This window comes from Terrapene carolina, unplaced genomic scaffold (genome assembly GCF_002925995.2).
Source record: "Terrapene carolina triunguis isolate 2854851 unplaced genomic scaffold, T_m_triunguis-2.0 Scaffold604, whole genome shotgun sequence".
Classification (NCBI taxonomy): domain Eukaryota; kingdom Metazoa; phylum Chordata; order Testudines; family Emydidae; genus Terrapene; species Terrapene triunguis.
The window spans coordinates 1,314,600-1,332,382 of record NW_020664955.1 but is presented as its reverse complement, the minus strand read 5'-3'; the positions used below and the strand labels follow the sequence as shown (position 1 = coordinate 1,332,382).

At 44.2% G+C, this 17,783-nt stretch overlaps 2 protein-coding genes across 3 annotated transcripts in view; one reads left to right on the top strand and one right to left on the bottom strand.

Moving 5' to 3' along the window:
• Positions 1-8,101, bottom strand: part of MAPK14 (mitogen-activated protein kinase 14) — a 51,557-nt gene extending 43,456 nt beyond the window's left edge. For both annotated transcript variants that reach the window (XM_024210529.3, XM_024210530.3), the window contains exon 1: positions 7,945-8,101. In XM_024210529.3, coding sequence (XP_024066297.1) covers positions 7,945-8,060 — 116 coding nt within the window. In that variant the 5' untranslated portion in view covers positions 8,061-8,101. The remainder of the gene's footprint in view (positions 1-7,944) is intronic.
• Positions 8,102-9,763: 1,662 nt separating this feature from the next.
• Positions 9,764-17,783, top strand: part of SLC26A8 (solute carrier family 26 member 8) — a 31,241-nt gene continuing 23,221 nt past the window's right edge. Inside the window, exons 1-5 of the mRNA XM_029913344.1 lie at positions 9,764-9,997; positions 10,601-10,770; positions 13,993-14,132; positions 15,305-15,421; positions 16,582-16,757. Coding sequence (XP_029769204.1) covers positions 9,764-9,997; positions 10,601-10,770; positions 13,993-14,132; positions 15,305-15,421; positions 16,582-16,757 — 837 coding nt within the window. The remainder of the gene's footprint in view (positions 9,998-10,600; positions 10,771-13,992; positions 14,133-15,304; positions 15,422-16,581; positions 16,758-17,783) is intronic.

Sequence of the window (17,783 nt, the reverse complement as noted above, 5' to 3'; positions counted from 1 at the left end):
GGATGTGCTGGCTGCGGCTTCCCGCTGCCCCTATTGGCCCGGGACGGCGAACCACGGCCAGTGGGGGCCGCGATCGGCCGAACCCTGGCGAGCCACGTGCCAAACGTTGCTGACCCCTGCAGTAGCCCCTTCTGTGCAGTAGAGTACATTCCATTGAAACAGCTCACAGGAAAAGATATGGAAATAAAGCTGGGAAAGTCTCCCAGAGATCACAGAAGCCTCAGACTGCTGTAGTTGAATTACTAACATTGCTTTGGATTAATCAAAATGTGTTTGAAATCTACTATGCTCTTCATAATTTATGTGTATTACTTCCTACACTTCACTAAATTGGACAATCAAAATAAACTGGTAATGGTTTTATTTTGTTTTGATTGCTGTTTCATCTCAAGTTCTCATGCACAATTACAACGCATCAATGTTGAAGTAGCAAACCCTGCAGGGGAATATTTCAAATACTATTTTCATTTTCTGTTCAAGTTTCATGCAAGCTTTTTTTTTTTTTTTTTTTAAATACTACACACAAAACCTGAATTCAGGGTCTACACATAACAGTATCATTTTAATGAGGTGTTTTCCAGATATACTTCACAGCTCCAAAATAAAATCTTAGTCATCACAATGCAAACTAGACCGATGTGAATTGGTCATCCTCTTTAGCAGGCTCCATCTCTTTCAATTGCAACAGGTAGCATACAACACAGTTTAACAATCTCTCTTGCCTTGGAAAAAAGGGAATCCTCTGCATATTTATTCCACCCTCACAACTGCAATCACTATTACCATACTTCTCACTTACCAGAACACAATGTACTGCTTCCAGAGCATCCCTAACCCTGCCAACCAAGGAAGCAAGAGATTGGAATTCTTGGTTAGGTTTTCCTTATTTACAACAGAAAATAAGGAGTAACTTCAGTTAAATAAATGGAGTTACAGTGGTCCAAGAGTGATGTGTGATGGGGAGGGAGGAAATACAATTTCAAGACTAATCCTACCTCCACTAGGCAACCTTTCTGTTCCTAACAAGCACAAATAGGCTACATCTAGTTTGAACTTACACAAATTGATCAGATGCCCGCAATAACCTGAAGGAAACAGTGTCCAGGAAAGTTTAAAATGAAAACACAGTACAACTACTTGACAGTTAAAACCCCTATGGCTTCAGTATGACAAGAGTCTTCCTACTTCGTACTTGACCAGTGCTAGAAGTAAAGATCCTGACCCAAACTAAAGGTCCCTACACACTCCACATATTTCCTTTCAATATCCTAAAAAAAACATTTCTACATTATTCTTTACAGTTACCCTTCTTTATGGAGAAGAGCAATAAGCCAGAAAACTTTAAAGAACAATACCTCACCCACACTTTGTTTTGTCTACTTAGGCTATGGCAGTACTAGAGAGCTTACAGTGGCGCAGATGCAACAATGCAGCTGTGCTGCTGTGAGCTCTCTAGTGTAGCCACTCTAAACCAACAGGAGAGAGATCTCCCATCGACTTAATTAATTCACTCCCACCAAGCGGCAGCAACGTCTGCGGGAAAAGCTCTACTACTGTACTAACTTAGCGCTATCCACCCTGTCGCTTAGGTTGGTTAAATTATGTTGCTCAGGGGCATGGCTTATTCACACCCCTGAGTGACATAAGTTATACCGACATAAGTGGTAGTGTAGACATAGCCCTAGATAGACAGTTTCCTCCCCGAAGAGCTTACATTTATTAGGGCAGTGGTCCCCAAACTTTTTAAGGTCAAGCCCCCCAAATGTTTCTCTGCACACACCCCCAGGTGGGCACACCCCACAGTTTGGGGACCTCTGTTCTAGGGGTTTCTCAGTGCCTGGGACAACAGGGCCCCACCTTCACTTAGAACCTTTAGGTGGTACCATAATACAAATTATTGTAATAGTTCAATACTTGTTTTCTTTGCACCCTATTCTTTTATGCTCCTATATTAGATAATATTTAGTGTTCTGAATATGGAAAAAAGTTAAGAGAGAAGGTTTTTTACATACCTACCAATTTTGCCCTTTTCTACTTGTCAGATTTATATTTTTCTATGTATCTTTTAAGAGAACTGACAATATATTTTTATTTTTGCACTTCACATTTTTAACTTACAGAACAGTTCTCCCCCTGACCCTCATAAAAAAAATCATTGTGGTACAACATCATCATCAATTGATGTCATTAGCAGTAAAGCTCTCTGGGAACAATGTTTGTAAAAAGCTACTGCAAAGCAAGGGAGCTACAACTTCGCTCAACTTGTCATGACTCCTAGGGCGGCACCAAATTAACATAAACAAACACTATATCCACTTGACTCATGATATCTAAACAGGCTGTACTTTAATATTAAACACAAGGCTGGCTATAATGTACAACTTTAGTCATCTCTGCTGCAGAGCCAGAAGAGGAAGCAAGGAATCCCAAGGGAGATGTCAATGTATCCAGTACAATAACTTTTCACACAGCATAAAAACAATTAACATTAGATGTCTGTACTCCAGAGATACTCTCTACCCCCAAATTATAACAGTTTTAAGTTAGGTCATATCTGAGGCCTAGAAAGTGAGCTTCTCTAAAGATTTTTGAGCATGCCAAGTAATTTTTGGCTGCCGAGTAATTTTTGGCTGACGTAGATGTCTACCTAATGCTTTTACAAATAAGAACACAGAGCTACACAACAGCCGTCACATTGGAAAGTGTTTTTAAACACTACCTAAATCAGCATTTATTACAACCTTAAAACAGTTGCATTAAATCTATCCATTATATTTCAGCTGAAAAAGGCTGTTGAGGAAGAGAAGCTCATCACAAGTAGAAATTATAAATCCCATTTTTAAGAATGATAAAGAATGAGTTTAGGATTTACATGCCTCTGTCATAACTCACAGCTTCCAAGTTTCACAGCCAGTTAGGCTCTATTATGGATGCAATTCAGGAAATTGCCTCATTACCTCCTAACTTACCAAAACACACACCACTTTGAGTTGTGATTGTATGTCACTTAAGCAAAGCTAACCCTCTAAGAATGACTACAGAACAAATCCAGAGAACTACTATGTCGAGACAAATTATGTTTTTTCAGTGGTCTGATAAACTAAAGAACTGGCAAAACTACTCTTCAAGTAGAGTTTGTTTAGAAACTGGATAACTGATGATCAGTCTCTTGCATATCTAGTTACCACTAATGCTGTTCTGCTTATCACTAGCTGCTATGCAAGCAAACATGCTACTCTACTCATCCAGTCCCTTTAGGAGTATCCTCTTTTTTATCCTGAAGATTGTTTTAGAGACCACCAACCCCATTGTGTAAGCAGGAAATCTATGGCCTTCAAAATGTGTGAGAGTCCTGTTTACATGTTACTAAAACCACAGTCATTTACAAGTTCAGTCCCTATATACACCTCTACCTCGATATAACGCAACCCGATATAACATGAATTCGGATATAACGCGGTAAAGCAGTGCTGGGGGGGAGGGGGGAGCTGTGCACTCTGGTGGATCAAAGCAAGTTCAATATAATGCAGGTTTCACCTATAACGCGGTAAGATTTTTTGGCTCCCGAGGACAGCGTTATATCGAGGTAGAGGTGTATATGCCAATTAACACCCATCCTGCACACAGCTATAAAAAAGGCATTTATTTCAGCACCTCTTCCTGTCCTGTGTTTGATCATATTAAGTCAGCACCAGTTTGCAAAAAGCTACAATACCAGCTATCCATGAGTATTACTTTCCTGTACAGTAAGTAGTTCAGGATAGAAAATGACTCACAATATACCTCCACTTCTTAAAATTCGAGTTCTATAACACGTTCAAACTCCTTGACCTCACTTTCAAGGCTCTGCCCAGCACCTCCCCATGTGTATGACTTGTCTCCTGCTACACCCCTGTTTGCATGTTCTGCTAATGCCACCTGCCTTACTAAATTGTTTTCAGGCTCCTCCCAGTGAACTCCATGGCTCCTTTCATGCCACGCCCCATACCTGGAACACCCTTCTCCCCCCAGTGAATTAAGCAACCTTGCTTTCTTCCAAGTCCCTCCCATAAACTCATTTCTTTTGGCTAGTCTTTCACAATGTACCATGCACCCAACATGGATACTTCATATACAGACACACTACTACAACCATTCACAAACAAATCAAAGCACCCTATAAACCAATCAAGTTATTTCTCCTACAGGTTGGAAAGGCAAAAGGAATTATTTCTATTTTATTATTTATTTTTTTAAATTCGGAAGGTGCTCAGATACTTTGGTGATGGATTGGTGAGGGTGAAGATAGATGCTATTCCAAAAACACTTTCAAGTAGCAATGATTTTGCAAACTATTTGAAGAGATGTGAGGTTTTTACTTAATTTCCCCTTAAAAATTTAACATTTAAACTTCCTTAAATTTGCAGTAGGTTTTTTCCCCCCCCCTCTTTAAAGCTAAAGGGAACTAGCTGTGTGGCATAACATGCAAGAAACTCAGAGTCTGGGTCTGATCCTTTGATTTTTGACTCTCAACTGATAAACTCGGTACTGTGTATTTTTACAGTCTACTGTTCTTTATAAAGAATATCTCTTTTTGAAGAGCTACATAACTTACAACATTCCTCCCCAAACTAAGTAGGGCCTTAAAGAGGCAATATAGAGCATTTATGGACTGAGGCCTTGTATACATTAGGCAAAAAAGCTGTTGTAAAAACACATTGCTTGGAACACCTTGAACTTGCAATGCCTGTGCAACACTTATATCTATACACAACAGATGGTCAACACATTTTATAAGTACCAATTGCATAAAGTGTCTGAAACATCTGGGACAGTCTTTAGTTTGGCTCTAGCTGACCCCATGCGGTCACCAATGATTTTTCCCCAGTATGGCCAGGAAGCCACAAGAGTTGCATCAACATCAATTCAGTCACTTGTCCCAATTCCATTCTACAATGTAGTACCTTGCATTTGGAAATTAATCAAAATCTCCTGTACCTAACAACCACGTGGAGGCATTCTGAAATAGGTGCTTCAGGAATCCCAGAATGCATTGATGCCAACATGATTGTAGAGTGCACTTCATGTGAATGCACATTAAGAATTCAAACAAAAACAGCTATGTTGCATGAAGATGCTAAACTGTTGTAAGAGCAAGCAGCATAAGCATTTCACACAATAGGTGTTACTGCAATGGCTTCATAAGTTAGTGTAGGCAACTTCACTGACTACACCAGTGTTTCCCAGACTTTTGAAAACTGAGCTGCCCACCTTGCATCTTCACATTTTAATGTATACATCTTCCTTCTATTCTTTTTAAATCAAAGATGAGACTTAAGAACAAACTGAGAGGTTGCCTGTGCCTTCTCTCCCAACTACTGCATCCCATAATTTGGGAAACACTAATCTACATGACTTGTTAGTTTCTGTTATTTATGTTTGAGTAAGGGTACGTCTATACTTACCCGCTGGTTCGGCGGCAAGCAATCGATCTTCTGGGATCGATTTATCGCGTCTTCTCTAGACGCGATAAATCGATCCCGGAAGTGCTCGCCGTCGACGCCGGTAATCCTGCTCTGCGAGAGGAGTAGGCGGAGTCGACGGGGGAGCCTGCCTGCCACGTGTGGACCTTTAAGTACCTTTAAGTTCGAACTAAGATACTTTGACTTCAGCTACGAAGTTGCGTATCTTAGTTCGAACTGGGGGCTTAGTGTGGACCAGCCCTTTGAGTCTTCTCCCTCACAGCCTAGACATTCGTCCTGTTTAACCCTCTCACCTTGGTGTGCAAGTAGTGATGCATGCTAGTACATTTTATCTGCATCACTGCCTGGGGAGTTTTCTGGCTTGAGGATGTTAATCACACTAAAATCATAATCCTGTGTTTGCAGTCTCAATCTGGTACAATGAAAATTAATTTGATGCCTCATTCAACATAGTGACTTTACATTAAGATCAGGAACGAAAAGATATGCCAGACCAGAGCAAGTCCTTGCGTGAATATAATAAACTTTGATAATCAGCAACTATCAGCTACGTCCGAAGCTGCTTCCAACAGAAAATACAACTTCCTCTGCTACTAATGCAATTGCACAATCTTTAAAGGTTTTGACACAGTGAAACAGGAAGTTCATGATGCAAATCCTTATGTTATATGGGTAGTGGAAAGAAATATTTGGAAGTAATGCAAGCATTTTGGAAAGCACAATAGGAGTTGGGGGGGTAGGAGGAGACCTTGCTCATTTTATTTTTAGGGTTGACCCTGCCACAAGGCACTGAGCACCCTCAACTCCCATTGATTGTAATGGGCAATCAGAACACTCAGCATCTCAGGAGATATTTATCAACCAGCAAGGTCAAGCACTTATCTTACTACTTCAATTAAGCTCAGCCTTTCTACAGTAAAAATTTGGGGGGAATGCATTCAGTTGTCATACCAATTATTCATACTATTAGAACTTGTTTAACCTTTATACAAAGGATAAAGGACAAATGCTCATATACTTTAGTACATAAGTTTTAATAGATGTTATTTAAATGGAACTTTGCAAACAATTTAGTATAATATAATCACCCTTTGTTTAAAAAACAAACAGCTAACAGTTTGGGTTTTTTTAAAAGCTACAATATATACATGGCTATTACTTTTCTTCATTAGTATTGTTTACTGTGAGTCCTACACTGTGGATATTTATATTGCATAAAACTTCATTAACGCATGCTCACTTCACACATTGGAGGAGACCACTGTGTGGAAACACTATTACAAAATCTTCATCAGGGTCTGACATACTGGGTGCAGAAAAGCTTTAAACACTTTACGTGTTCCTAAGACATTAATGTTTTACATATTCTCTCTTTTAAAAAAGGGCAAAGCCACCTAAAAAAGCTTTCATGCATCGCTGTGATTTGACTGCAACATTGAGGATAGTCAAGTAGAGAAACTCATTTCCTATTCTATATTTTGAAGACCAAAACTAATAAGCACTGTTGCATCACAAAATGAGCAAAAATACTTGATGCAACAAGGGAGTACAACCTTTTAAATCATGATGCTGTAACTACAAGCAAGTCAAGCTCTGCAGATACACATCTTATCTGTATTAGTTTAAGTAAAGATTAAAGACCAGAATGTTGTTTTCCTGCCAGTTATGTCCACACTTTCACAGATCTGACAGCAAGATGTTGCTACCATAGGCATCTACGCCTAATTTTCTCACTCAGGAAAGACCACGAATTTCCCTATGTTAACCTCCTATGGCCAGTGGTATGGTATCTGTAAGAGCACTCCTGGCAGCCTGGCAGATAGGGCAAGGCAGAAGAGATAGCCTCATAGCCTTTCCCACCATATCACTGTCCCAGTATCAACAAACCTCTCTTTTAAGATCACCCAAAATGCAACCTGCTCTGCAGCTCCCAGATGAAACTGGAACAAGAGCTACCAGGCACCTGTTCTGAAAAGCAGACTGCACGGACTTGGCATGCCCCACCACTCAGTAACTAAAGGGGGGATGGGGAGGAAAGTGTGTACATTAATACCCTGGAGGAAGAGTGGGACAAGCCTATCTTCTCCTGTGAAATTGACTTGACCCCCACCTGCCATGTGGTGCAAGCTGGTGCATCCCACCAGGGAGACACTGGTTCTGCAGCAGTTTCTCCACTAATCTAGGGATAAAAGTCACCCGTGGGCAAGGCCGATTCAACCATATTAGGGGCAGGAGGAGCTGGGGGATGAACCCCCCCCCAGGTCAGGGAACCCCCGCCGCCCCCCTTCAACTCAGTCGCCGCCCTGCACGTGCAACACCGACGGTACTTAGAAGTGGGTGAGAAGCCGGGGCAGATTCCCCATCTCCCCTCGACCCCCGAGAGCGGAGCCGGCCCGGGGTGCCCGAGTTCCCCCCAAGGGGTGCAAGTAGGACAGGCAGATTCCAATCCAAACAGCCCCCCACCCCCCCGCCCTGGACTCACCAGACGGAGCCGTAGGCCCCGGAGCCCACCGGGGACAGGTTCTGGTAGCGCTCGGGCACCTCCCAGACCGTCTTGTTCAGCTCCTGCCGGTAGAACTTGGGCCGCTCCTGAGACATCTCGGCTCCGGAGCCCGCCCCGCCCGGCCAGGCGGGAGGGGGGACTCGGGCTCTTCCTCCCCCGCCCCCCCCCTGCAGAGAGAGGGGCAGGTCTGCACCCCTCCCTCCCCTCAGGGGGGCCTCGCGCCGCCTCCGACCCCCCTCGCCACCGCCCGGGCCAGTGACCGTTGACAGCCTCCGCGCACCCCCTGTCGCGCGCTGCTGCCCCCAGAGGGAAGGGACCGGGGGTGTCTCGTGCAGCGCCCGCCCCCCCCCAAAAAAAGAGTGGGGTGCGGGGGTTGTCCCGCGCTGGCTGTTAGGATTCTCCTCACGCGCCCCCTGGGTGCTCCGCACTGTCACCCCAAGGGGCGGGACAGCGCGTGTGTGAGAGGAGGGGGGTCCTAAAAGGAACCAGATGTTGATGCAGGCGGGGGGGGGGAGGACACACTCCTCTCACAGGCAGAACAAGGCAGGCGGCGAAGGCGACTCCGGAGTGACCTCCCCCTCCCTTGCCCAGTGGCACTGCCCAGGCGAGTCCGCCTCCTCCCGGAACCCAGACCAATCGATCGCACCCCCCGGTGCCTCGCGAGAGCTGAGGCGCAAAGAGCGGAGATGACCCAATATGGAACCAGCGCCAACCGCCCTCCTCTCTCGCGAGAGCGAGCCGCGGCAAGGGGCCGGAGCGCCGCGCGGGCGGCCTGGGACCTGGCTGGGCTTGGAGCGGGAGGTGGAGCTAGCAGGGTGCGGGGAAGCCGAGCGGAGTGCGGCGAGCCTGGCGCGGAGGAAGGGGGAGCTGGGGCAGGGCTGCAGGGCGCCGAGCTATTGCTGGGAGCATCGGGGACCTGGGCCAGGCTGGGCGGAGAGGCAGGGCACAGACCTGGTCATTTCTGGGTATTGGGGCTATTTTGCTCTCCTACATCAGAGGGAAGCTGCTCCTGTGGTTCTAGTGTCTCGGGATTAAGTTCACTTCCCCAGTGTGACTGACTTCTGCAAACTCAGTCCTAGCCCGCTGCCCTAGGGCCGCCTGTACGCAGGAGCCCAGGGAATAGTGGGGCGGATGAAAGCTGCTAAATCACCTCCCGCTGGAGTCCCCAGCGTGTTCTCGCTTCACTATGGCCCTGTCTTCTCGATTGGCGGAACCGCCTTTTTGTGGCTGGGCGGTGTACAGCGCCAAGGATCAACATCAAAGCAAGCAGCTGTGTACATGCTTAACTCCGAGCACGTGTTTGAGAATAGGAAATTCTTTGGGAATAGATTTAGGCATTTGCTTCAAAATGAAGCATGTCGTGAAATGCCCTGTGAAATGGAGCTCAAGCTTAGTGTCAGCACCAAATAATCAATGAAGTGAAGTGACTGACACAAGGTCACAGAACCAATAAATGGCGGTCAGCATTTGAAGTCGGGGGGGGGCTCCCTTTAACCGCTGGACCATGCTATCTGCCTCTTGAGGTGGCGCGTTCACTAAACTGCTTCTGAGGGACATATGCATGCAGCTGCATAAAGCGCTGGTTTTTTTGCAGTTACATAAAATTGGGTTTGAAAAAGTAGGTGGATGCAACAAAAACCAAAGAACTGCGCTAGAAGGGGCCATTAAAATACTGGGGCTGCCAAGGTGCCTGATCTTTTTGCTTCACTATGTAGCGTGCAGCGGATGAGAAGTTTTATGAATTGCACATGCACTTTTCTTCAGTATCTGTGCAGTATCCACAGCCACAGCCCCCCCCATGGGGTTGGAGAAGGGAGGGGAAAGGATCATACCCGGTTACCCCATGGGGTTGGAGGCGGGAAGGGAGGGGCTCAGACCTGGGCACCCCCTGGGGTTGGAGGCGGGGCTCAGGCCCCCGCGGGTGAGCTGTGGCAGTATCCCGTGCACCTCGCGCCCCACCCCGGGGTTGGCAGTTGGCGAGGCCCGGCCGCCCCCGCGAGTCTCGAGGCGGCGGCGGCTCAGGTTGCTGCGGGTGAGCGGGCCCTGGGCTCCCCCTGTTCCCGGCAAGCGAGGGGTGTGTCCCCGCCCGGGGCAGGGCCGGGCCCGGTAGCGGCTGGCAGCACTGGGGAGGGGGCGTGGGCGAGTCGAGAGATGGGCGGGAGAGGCCGAGAGGGAGCAGGGGGCATTCGGCCCCCAGCCCCTCTGAAGAGCTGCCCCAGCCACAGGGATCTGGGAACAAGGGTCCCATTCTTCCCCCGGTGACCCCAGTGAAGTGACTCTTGAGGGTGCTGCAGGGGAGGGGGTGGGGGGTGCTAACACTGCCATTGTGCCACTACTGCGCCGTGGACAGAGGACCTCAGCCTCCACCCCAGGGGCTTGGGTGCACAGGTGCTGGAACTGGGGGTGCTGCTGCACCCCCTGGCTTGAAGTGTTTTTTTCCCATCATATCCACGGATTACAGTTTGGTTCAATGGCTCTCAGCACCCCTGGCTTAGTCAGTTAAACATTCTCTTTCAATGAGACACTCCAGTTCTGTGACCTCCTTCTTCCCTTCAGTGTCACAGGTAATGACAACAGCTTTGATTTCACCCTCTCGCCTTCCCTGTTCCCACGTTTTTTGACTGTCCACTATCAGTGTGACCGCATGGAGCCAGATGCTGAGACTATCAGCGCTCCCAGGCAGCTAGGGAAGTACAGAATCAAGAGAGGCATATACACTGAAGAGCAGTTCCAGAAAAACTATGAAAGAAACACCCCCTCCCCAAGGAACAGGGACTTCAGAATCCAAGGAAGGGTCCAGTGCAGGTGAGTAATGTACCAGGAATTTGGCAGGTATGAAGAAGCTGAGGAGCCAATTCAGGTACCAGTGTAAAAACAGTTACTGACCCTCCTGCTGCCCACAACTCTACTACAATAAAGAGGTGACTGATACAAGCTGAATCAAAGCACCAAACTGTAGAGTCCCGTGCCTGGAGCAGGTAAGCAGGGCCATCTGTGTGTGTTTTGCCACCAAAGATGGAAAATGTTTTTGGTGCCTTCCAGACGACTGCGCAAAACAAAACAAAAGCCATCAAGCAAAACTGTTGAGAGAAAAAAAACACACACAAAATTAGGGATTTGGGACCTCTCAATGCAAAGATTTAGTGCTCCCAAATGTTGGTGCACATGGCATCACTCACCTCTAAGGCCAGCCCTGCACGTGAGTCAAGCTTACCACAGCACAGGGAGAGTTTCTGCCTACAGACCATAAAAGTCTCTGTTTGTTTCACAGCTGTGGTAATATGAGGCAGCTATGCATAGTGAGGAGGGATTCTGCGGATTTTTTCAGTCCCCCCCAGTGCTTCCTTCCACCCTAGCTGGCAGACACAAGGTTACATCTGGTTTTCCTGGCATTTGTGTTTGCTATTTTTGTTTAAATTCTCCCAAGTACCACTTTCAGTTCCCGCCTAGAGTAGAAAGAGACTAGGTTTCCTAAGAGTATGGCAGAAATTGCTGTACCTCATTCTCCCGCTCTAAGGTTCCCTCCTAGGATGGGCGAAGTGAGTGTGCAAATGCAGTATTAGTTAATGTAACCCCAGCCTGTTCTTCCCAGTAGGGACTTGCCCTGCCAGAGTACTCTTGGGATTGGGGTGTATACCCAAAGACTCAAAATACCCTTCTACGCTGAGATGCTGCAGGTGCTGACCACAAAGGACCCTCTTTCAGCAGCATCAGAGGATGTCCTGTTCTTCCACCAAGGAAAAATTAACCAGTCAAAGTTTGGAAACTCATTTGTCACATTCCCTTTAGTTTTGTTGTATCACTCTGTCACCCAGACTGAACTGTCCCCTGGGTTATGTTCATCTCCATGTTGTCTCAGGCTTTATTCTGTCAGTCATTGGGATTTATTTGGGTTCATCAGGGGGTTGCATGTGGTAGGTTTTCTTCGTTGGCATCTTTCCTTTCTCCCGCATGGAGATCAGGACAGGGGCTTCCTTTTGAAATATCAGTTATTGTTCTGTGGATTGGCCTACAAAGAGCACTATGAGTGGACTAGGTAAATTCCTTATTCTTGAGTCACTTAATAGAAGCACCTACATACCACTGTTCTTATAAAGAAGTAGATACCAAGTCTCCTGAAACGCCGAGTCTCGGCGTTCTGTTTCAACTGCTCACTAGAACTGAAGTGACTGCTGAAGCTTCACCTGCTGTTTTGTGACCCTGATATGACTTGAGGTTCAAAGCTAAGTCTGTGGGTCAAATTCAGCTTTCAGTTACACTGTTGTAAATCTGGAGTAATTTCACTGAGGTGAGTGGAGGCACTTTAGATTTGCATTGATGTAAATGAGAGTGCAATTTTATCCCTGGCCTCCTTTTCTAGCTCTTCCTTTACCTTTAGGAATAATCAGAAAGAAAAACATCGTTCACAGAGATCTCCATTAAGTAGCCATGGGTAGGAAGCTCCATCATATAAAATATAAAATATCTATATTATTTATATAGATATAAAATAGATATAAAATAAAAGATAGCGATCAAAGTACTAGAGCAAAGGTATCTAAGTTATTTGGAGGAGAGGATCGAATTCTGTTTAGTTATGGTCTGTGAGCTGGAGCTTACATTGAGGTCTGTGTATTACCCACTGATATCAGTAGGAGATTTGCACAGAGAGCAAGAGGAGAATATGGCCTTTATGTAGTAGCTCAACATTATTTGTTCGGTGCTTTATTATTTCATTAATTGAGAAAATCTGACCCCCTATAGGCCTGTTGTTTCTGCCTTTTGTTTCTCTTGCTTCCTCATCCTACTTTCACTGTTTCTGGCCCACTCCCCTATCTTTGTGAGTCTCCTCTGTTCCTTCTCTGTGTTTCATTCCTAGCTGCCAAACCATTGAACTTCACTCACTCCCCATGCTCCCATTCCATCCACTAAAATGATCAGTGATTAAATAGTTAATGTTGACATCAGAGTGTCATAACTGGACTTTAAAGTTGACAGTCCAATCAGATTAATAGGGAAGATGGAAGTTTACTCCTGAAAGTAATTGTATCAGGCTGTCTGCAGACTCGGGCAGATGCTGCATCGGTTACACTTGGTTCGTTTTGGAGTATTATCATTGCAGCCATGACGACTAGAAACTTGTTTTTTTTTTAAATGAAAGGTTAGTTATTAGAAACTCTGATAGAGACATGTGGACCATATAAATGCATCATGTGACCCAATGCACAGTCAGTCTGTGGAACTCATCACCAGGGGATGCTGCAAAGGCCAAAAGTATAACTGGGTTCAAAAAATAATTAGATAAGTTCATGGAGAATAGGTCCATCAATATCTATTAGCCAAGTTGGTCAGGGATCCAACCCCATATTCTGGGTGTCCCTAAACCTCTGCCTGCTAGAAGCTGGGATTGAATGACGGGATGGATTACTCAATAAATTGCCCTATTCTGGTTGCTCCCTCTGAAGCATCTGACACCGGCCTCTATTGGAAGACAGGATATTGGGTTAGATGGACCATTAGTCTGACCCGGTATGGCCGTTCTTATGTTCTTAATCCTGACTGCAGGCCATTAGTTTGACATCCCCATAGTACAGAATATAGTACAGGAAACTAATTTGACTGTTCCCTGTAGTAGATGGACTAGGGGACTTATAAGTCTTTTTCACCTCGTTTTCAAAGATTTTATCATTTTCAATTTTCCACCTTCATCAGAATAGCAGGAATCAAAGCACTGTCTTCCGCTTATCTGTGGTACCAAAAATAAGAAATCGGTATGTCCAGAGTTGGGGATCTTAATTCAAAGAGTAATGTGAGTGACACATAAAATGAGTGACACATAAAATGCTTGCTCTTGATTTGAATGGAATGCAAGGGAACCAGACATAGGGATCACTACATTGCATTCATATTATATGTCCACAGCGCCTGAAAGTGGTTAATCATAGCTCTATGCATTTTGGGCATAAAAAGGACAAAGGCCTGGTAAGGTGCTACAGAGGTGGAAATACTGAACAACAGTGTACACAGAACTTGTCTGGTTCCTTTCAGATTCTCCTGGGCAAGATTCAGGAAGATCATACTCAAGATGTTTCCTATCCTGAACTGGTTGTGTGCATATCGAGTCAGAGAGTGGTTCCTGAATGACATACATGCAGGCCTAAGTGTGGGGATGGTCCAGATTCCGCAAGGTAGGCAAAGAAAAATATTCTTGCATGTCTTCCCATTCCATCCTATTTTTATTCATACCTCATTTTTCCTCCATTCTCCCTAGGCTGATCAGAAGTTTATTCTCCAGTCATGTAGGGTCCTAAAGTGGATAGAGTTTGTATATGCATGCTTTTGTGTACATGCAAGTGCATGTTTTTTTTCCAGGTATGCATCTTGCATATATACACACATTGATGCGGGTATGCATGTGTATGTGTGCGCTTGCAGGATTAGTTTTGGGGGATGAATTTTAAAGTAGTTTTTCAGCTCACATGTATATGCTTGTGTACATTTGCCTATGCTTACCCTACTATGGAAGCACTGGTCATTGTTCCATAGTTAAGTTTGAGTTTACTTTTGTTTGTTTGTTTATTTGCTTAAAGTAGGGATTCAACCACTTTGTTATGAATGAAGAATACAATGTATTCTCCCCAAAGTTACAGCATTTACTCTTTGATTACAGAATACATTTTCTGAGAATTTACAATTAATGAGCTGAGATAAAATTTCTTAAACAACGGATGCTGTGAGAGGGGAAAAAAACTAATTTGTTTCTAAAACTTACTTTAATCTAATTTGGGATCACAAACACTAAAATGCCTTAATAAAAATCATATGGTTATTGCATGGTTTTACTACGGGCAGAATTAAGATTGTTTGGATGCCCCGACTGTTTGTTTCCATTCCTTTTAATATGTTTTTATTTTTTTAAAATTTAATGTGAACTCTGAATTTCCAGGATTTATAATGCTTGATTTTGGAATAATTGTAACAACCCTGTAATGTATTTTACCCTAAATTACTGATAAATACTTAGTCTTTACCCCCAGTCTTTAACATAGTTTTTATTGGGGAATATACAATGGGCTTCAAGTTGACATCAGATTTCCTTAACTGAATTTATAGCCTGCTATGTACAGGCGTGTACACATCTGCATACATATATTTGTACTTGTGCTCAGCATATAGTCTCATGCACAATATTTGACATACACAGAGATGCACGCATGTGCTCTCAAACAAATATGCATACACACGTACACCTTCTAAGATTCAGTATTTTATTAGTATTCTTTGTGACAATTAAAGTACAGTAGAACATAAAATCTTGCCAGATACACTTTGCTTTTAAAAATGTATGTTTCTCCTCCAGGACTGTCAGGAGTTTTGTTAACGAGGTTACCACTACCAATTGTCAATGGCTTCTATTCTGCATTCTGCTGCTCATTAACATATGTTGTATTTGGGACTTCGCGCCATATCTCCATTGGTAAGTTTTACTCTGCTCTGTGAATTGGGTCCCCAGGATTTATGGGGTCATGTGCAGAGTTGTCATTAGAGGGTGTGGGAAGTGCCTATATCTATCTTTGTCTCATCTTACTTGAGACAAATCTTACTTTAATCTTACTTGGTAGCATGGTCTTGGAGTGAGCATCCTGACTCCCAGTCACCTGCTTGGTTCTGACTTGTGTGATCCTGAGCAAATCACTTAGGACTCAATTGTGGACTACCTTGTATGCCCGCACAAGGGAGTAAGGTGTCCACTTACTTCCTTGCACGGACTATCCACATCACAGATACCAGCACAGAGGAGAGAGCCAGAATTCCATGGAAGAGTAATCAGCACCAGACACAGTAGGGCTTGCGCAGAATACTCTTCCTTCCTTCTCTCCCCCACCATCCCCGAGAGCAAGTGGGGAACCAGACTGAGTCACAATTTGGCTTCTGGTCTGCTCGCGGGGTCACACAGCTGCTTGCCATTATCGCATCCTTAATGGTTCTGCACTCTTCCTAATTATATATTCACACAACATACAAACACATGAGACAGAGAGATTTGTACAAGGAGATCAACAAACAAATGGATTGGAGACATAAATCTGTGAACAGAGCCCTGGCAATTATTTTTTGGCGATGGTTCTGATCCTAGACCTCCTTCTTTGTTTTCCCTTCCTTTCAGGTGAAAAGGTTGTCCACTGTATCACAGTAAGTGGGCATAGGGTGCCCTCTAGTCTTAGAGCCAGAGCTACACTTCCTTCTTCAGCTAACTTCTTTCACATTCACTCTTCAGTCTATTTGACAGCGGTAAAAGCTTGTTTAGAGTTTGTATTGAAATAATCTTTGGTCATGCATCTGAATGACTTGATAGTTCATGTTTGTGAGGTTGTAAATGTAGTCTGCTTTTGGATGATATACAGTATCAGGAATTTCATATACTTGGGAGGGATGTGAGTGAGAATCAGTGTTTGAGACTTGATTTTATACGTCTGAGACATGATTTTATATAGCTATTAAGAAGTGTGTGTGAATGTACACACACACACACACACAGAGAGAAAATAGACCTTCTAGTGCATGGGTGGGGGTGAAAGATGGACTTTTGGTTGCAGGGAATCATACAACCTTCTTCTCTGCTTCTGTTGGTCACAGGTTCATTCAGCATTCTGAATGCAATGGTGGCAGATGTTCTGAAGACGCTGAATTTCAGCCCTGTATTGACTGCTAATGGAACCTTTGCCAATTTCTCAGATGCAAATTATATGAAGAGTTACATGGAAGCCTTGACACTTACTGCATCAACAACATTTCTGACTGGGATCATCCAGGTAGAAGTTGCATTCCTTTTAGCTCCCTATGAATGTGGCCTTGATGGACATTGTACAAACCAGGGAACTAGAAATACCAAGAGGTTAAACTTTCTCAGCACATGTTTGAAATATATATTTTTTGCAGTGCATTGTACACAGGGCTCTAGTTCTTTTTCCTCTTATGATTTCCGACCAAGATATGTCAAGGTGCCTCTACCCCTTAACCCACACATTCAATTCATTTCCAAATCCTGGCACATCTTCCTCCATAATATTTCCTGAATCAGCATTTTTTTCTGTCCATACAGCAAGAACTGCTGGAAGCTGAGAGTGGCCGACGGGGGATGGATCACTCAATGATTGCCTGTTCTGTTCATTCCCTCCAAAACACCTGTGCACACACACCAATTGAATCTCTTTGCATCAATTTCAGCTTTTTGACTCCACCTTTAAGACTTTTTTTTGCTCTGACTCTCAGACCACTTGTCTGCTCTTGTCTCTTGCCAGTGATGCCTGGTAGTTTTGGTAATTTATCTGTGGATTTCCATGCTTTCAAAAGTTTGGGTTTCTTGTAAGTTTTAACCTTAAATCTGAATTTCCTACCTTTTCTAATAGTTTTTTTTTCTTAACTGCAATGTTCTTGTAAGGATTTACCCTTACATGTACTGATTTCTATACTGACTCTTAATTTTTCTTTAACATTGTTTTTTGTCTTGGAATTATTCCTAATCCATCAGATCAAAAGTGGAAGCCAGAGAATCTCCTTGTGTGCTACTGTATAGTTAGCGTTAAATGTTTTGTATTTGGCAGCCTGATTCTCCACTGCTTGCACCTTTATGTAGTCATTTATACCAGTACAAAGCGGATGAAAAATGCTGTCAGGCTGCTCTGGTAGTGTTTTACACTCATTGTGCAAAGTGGATGCAACAGGTACAAATGAGTTCACTTGGTGTAAAGCAGTGGAGAATCAGGCCTTTGGTTTATAAAGGACAAGGAGGGGGTTGGAGAGTTAATGATTAGGTTCCAAAGTAGCTGATCACTTAG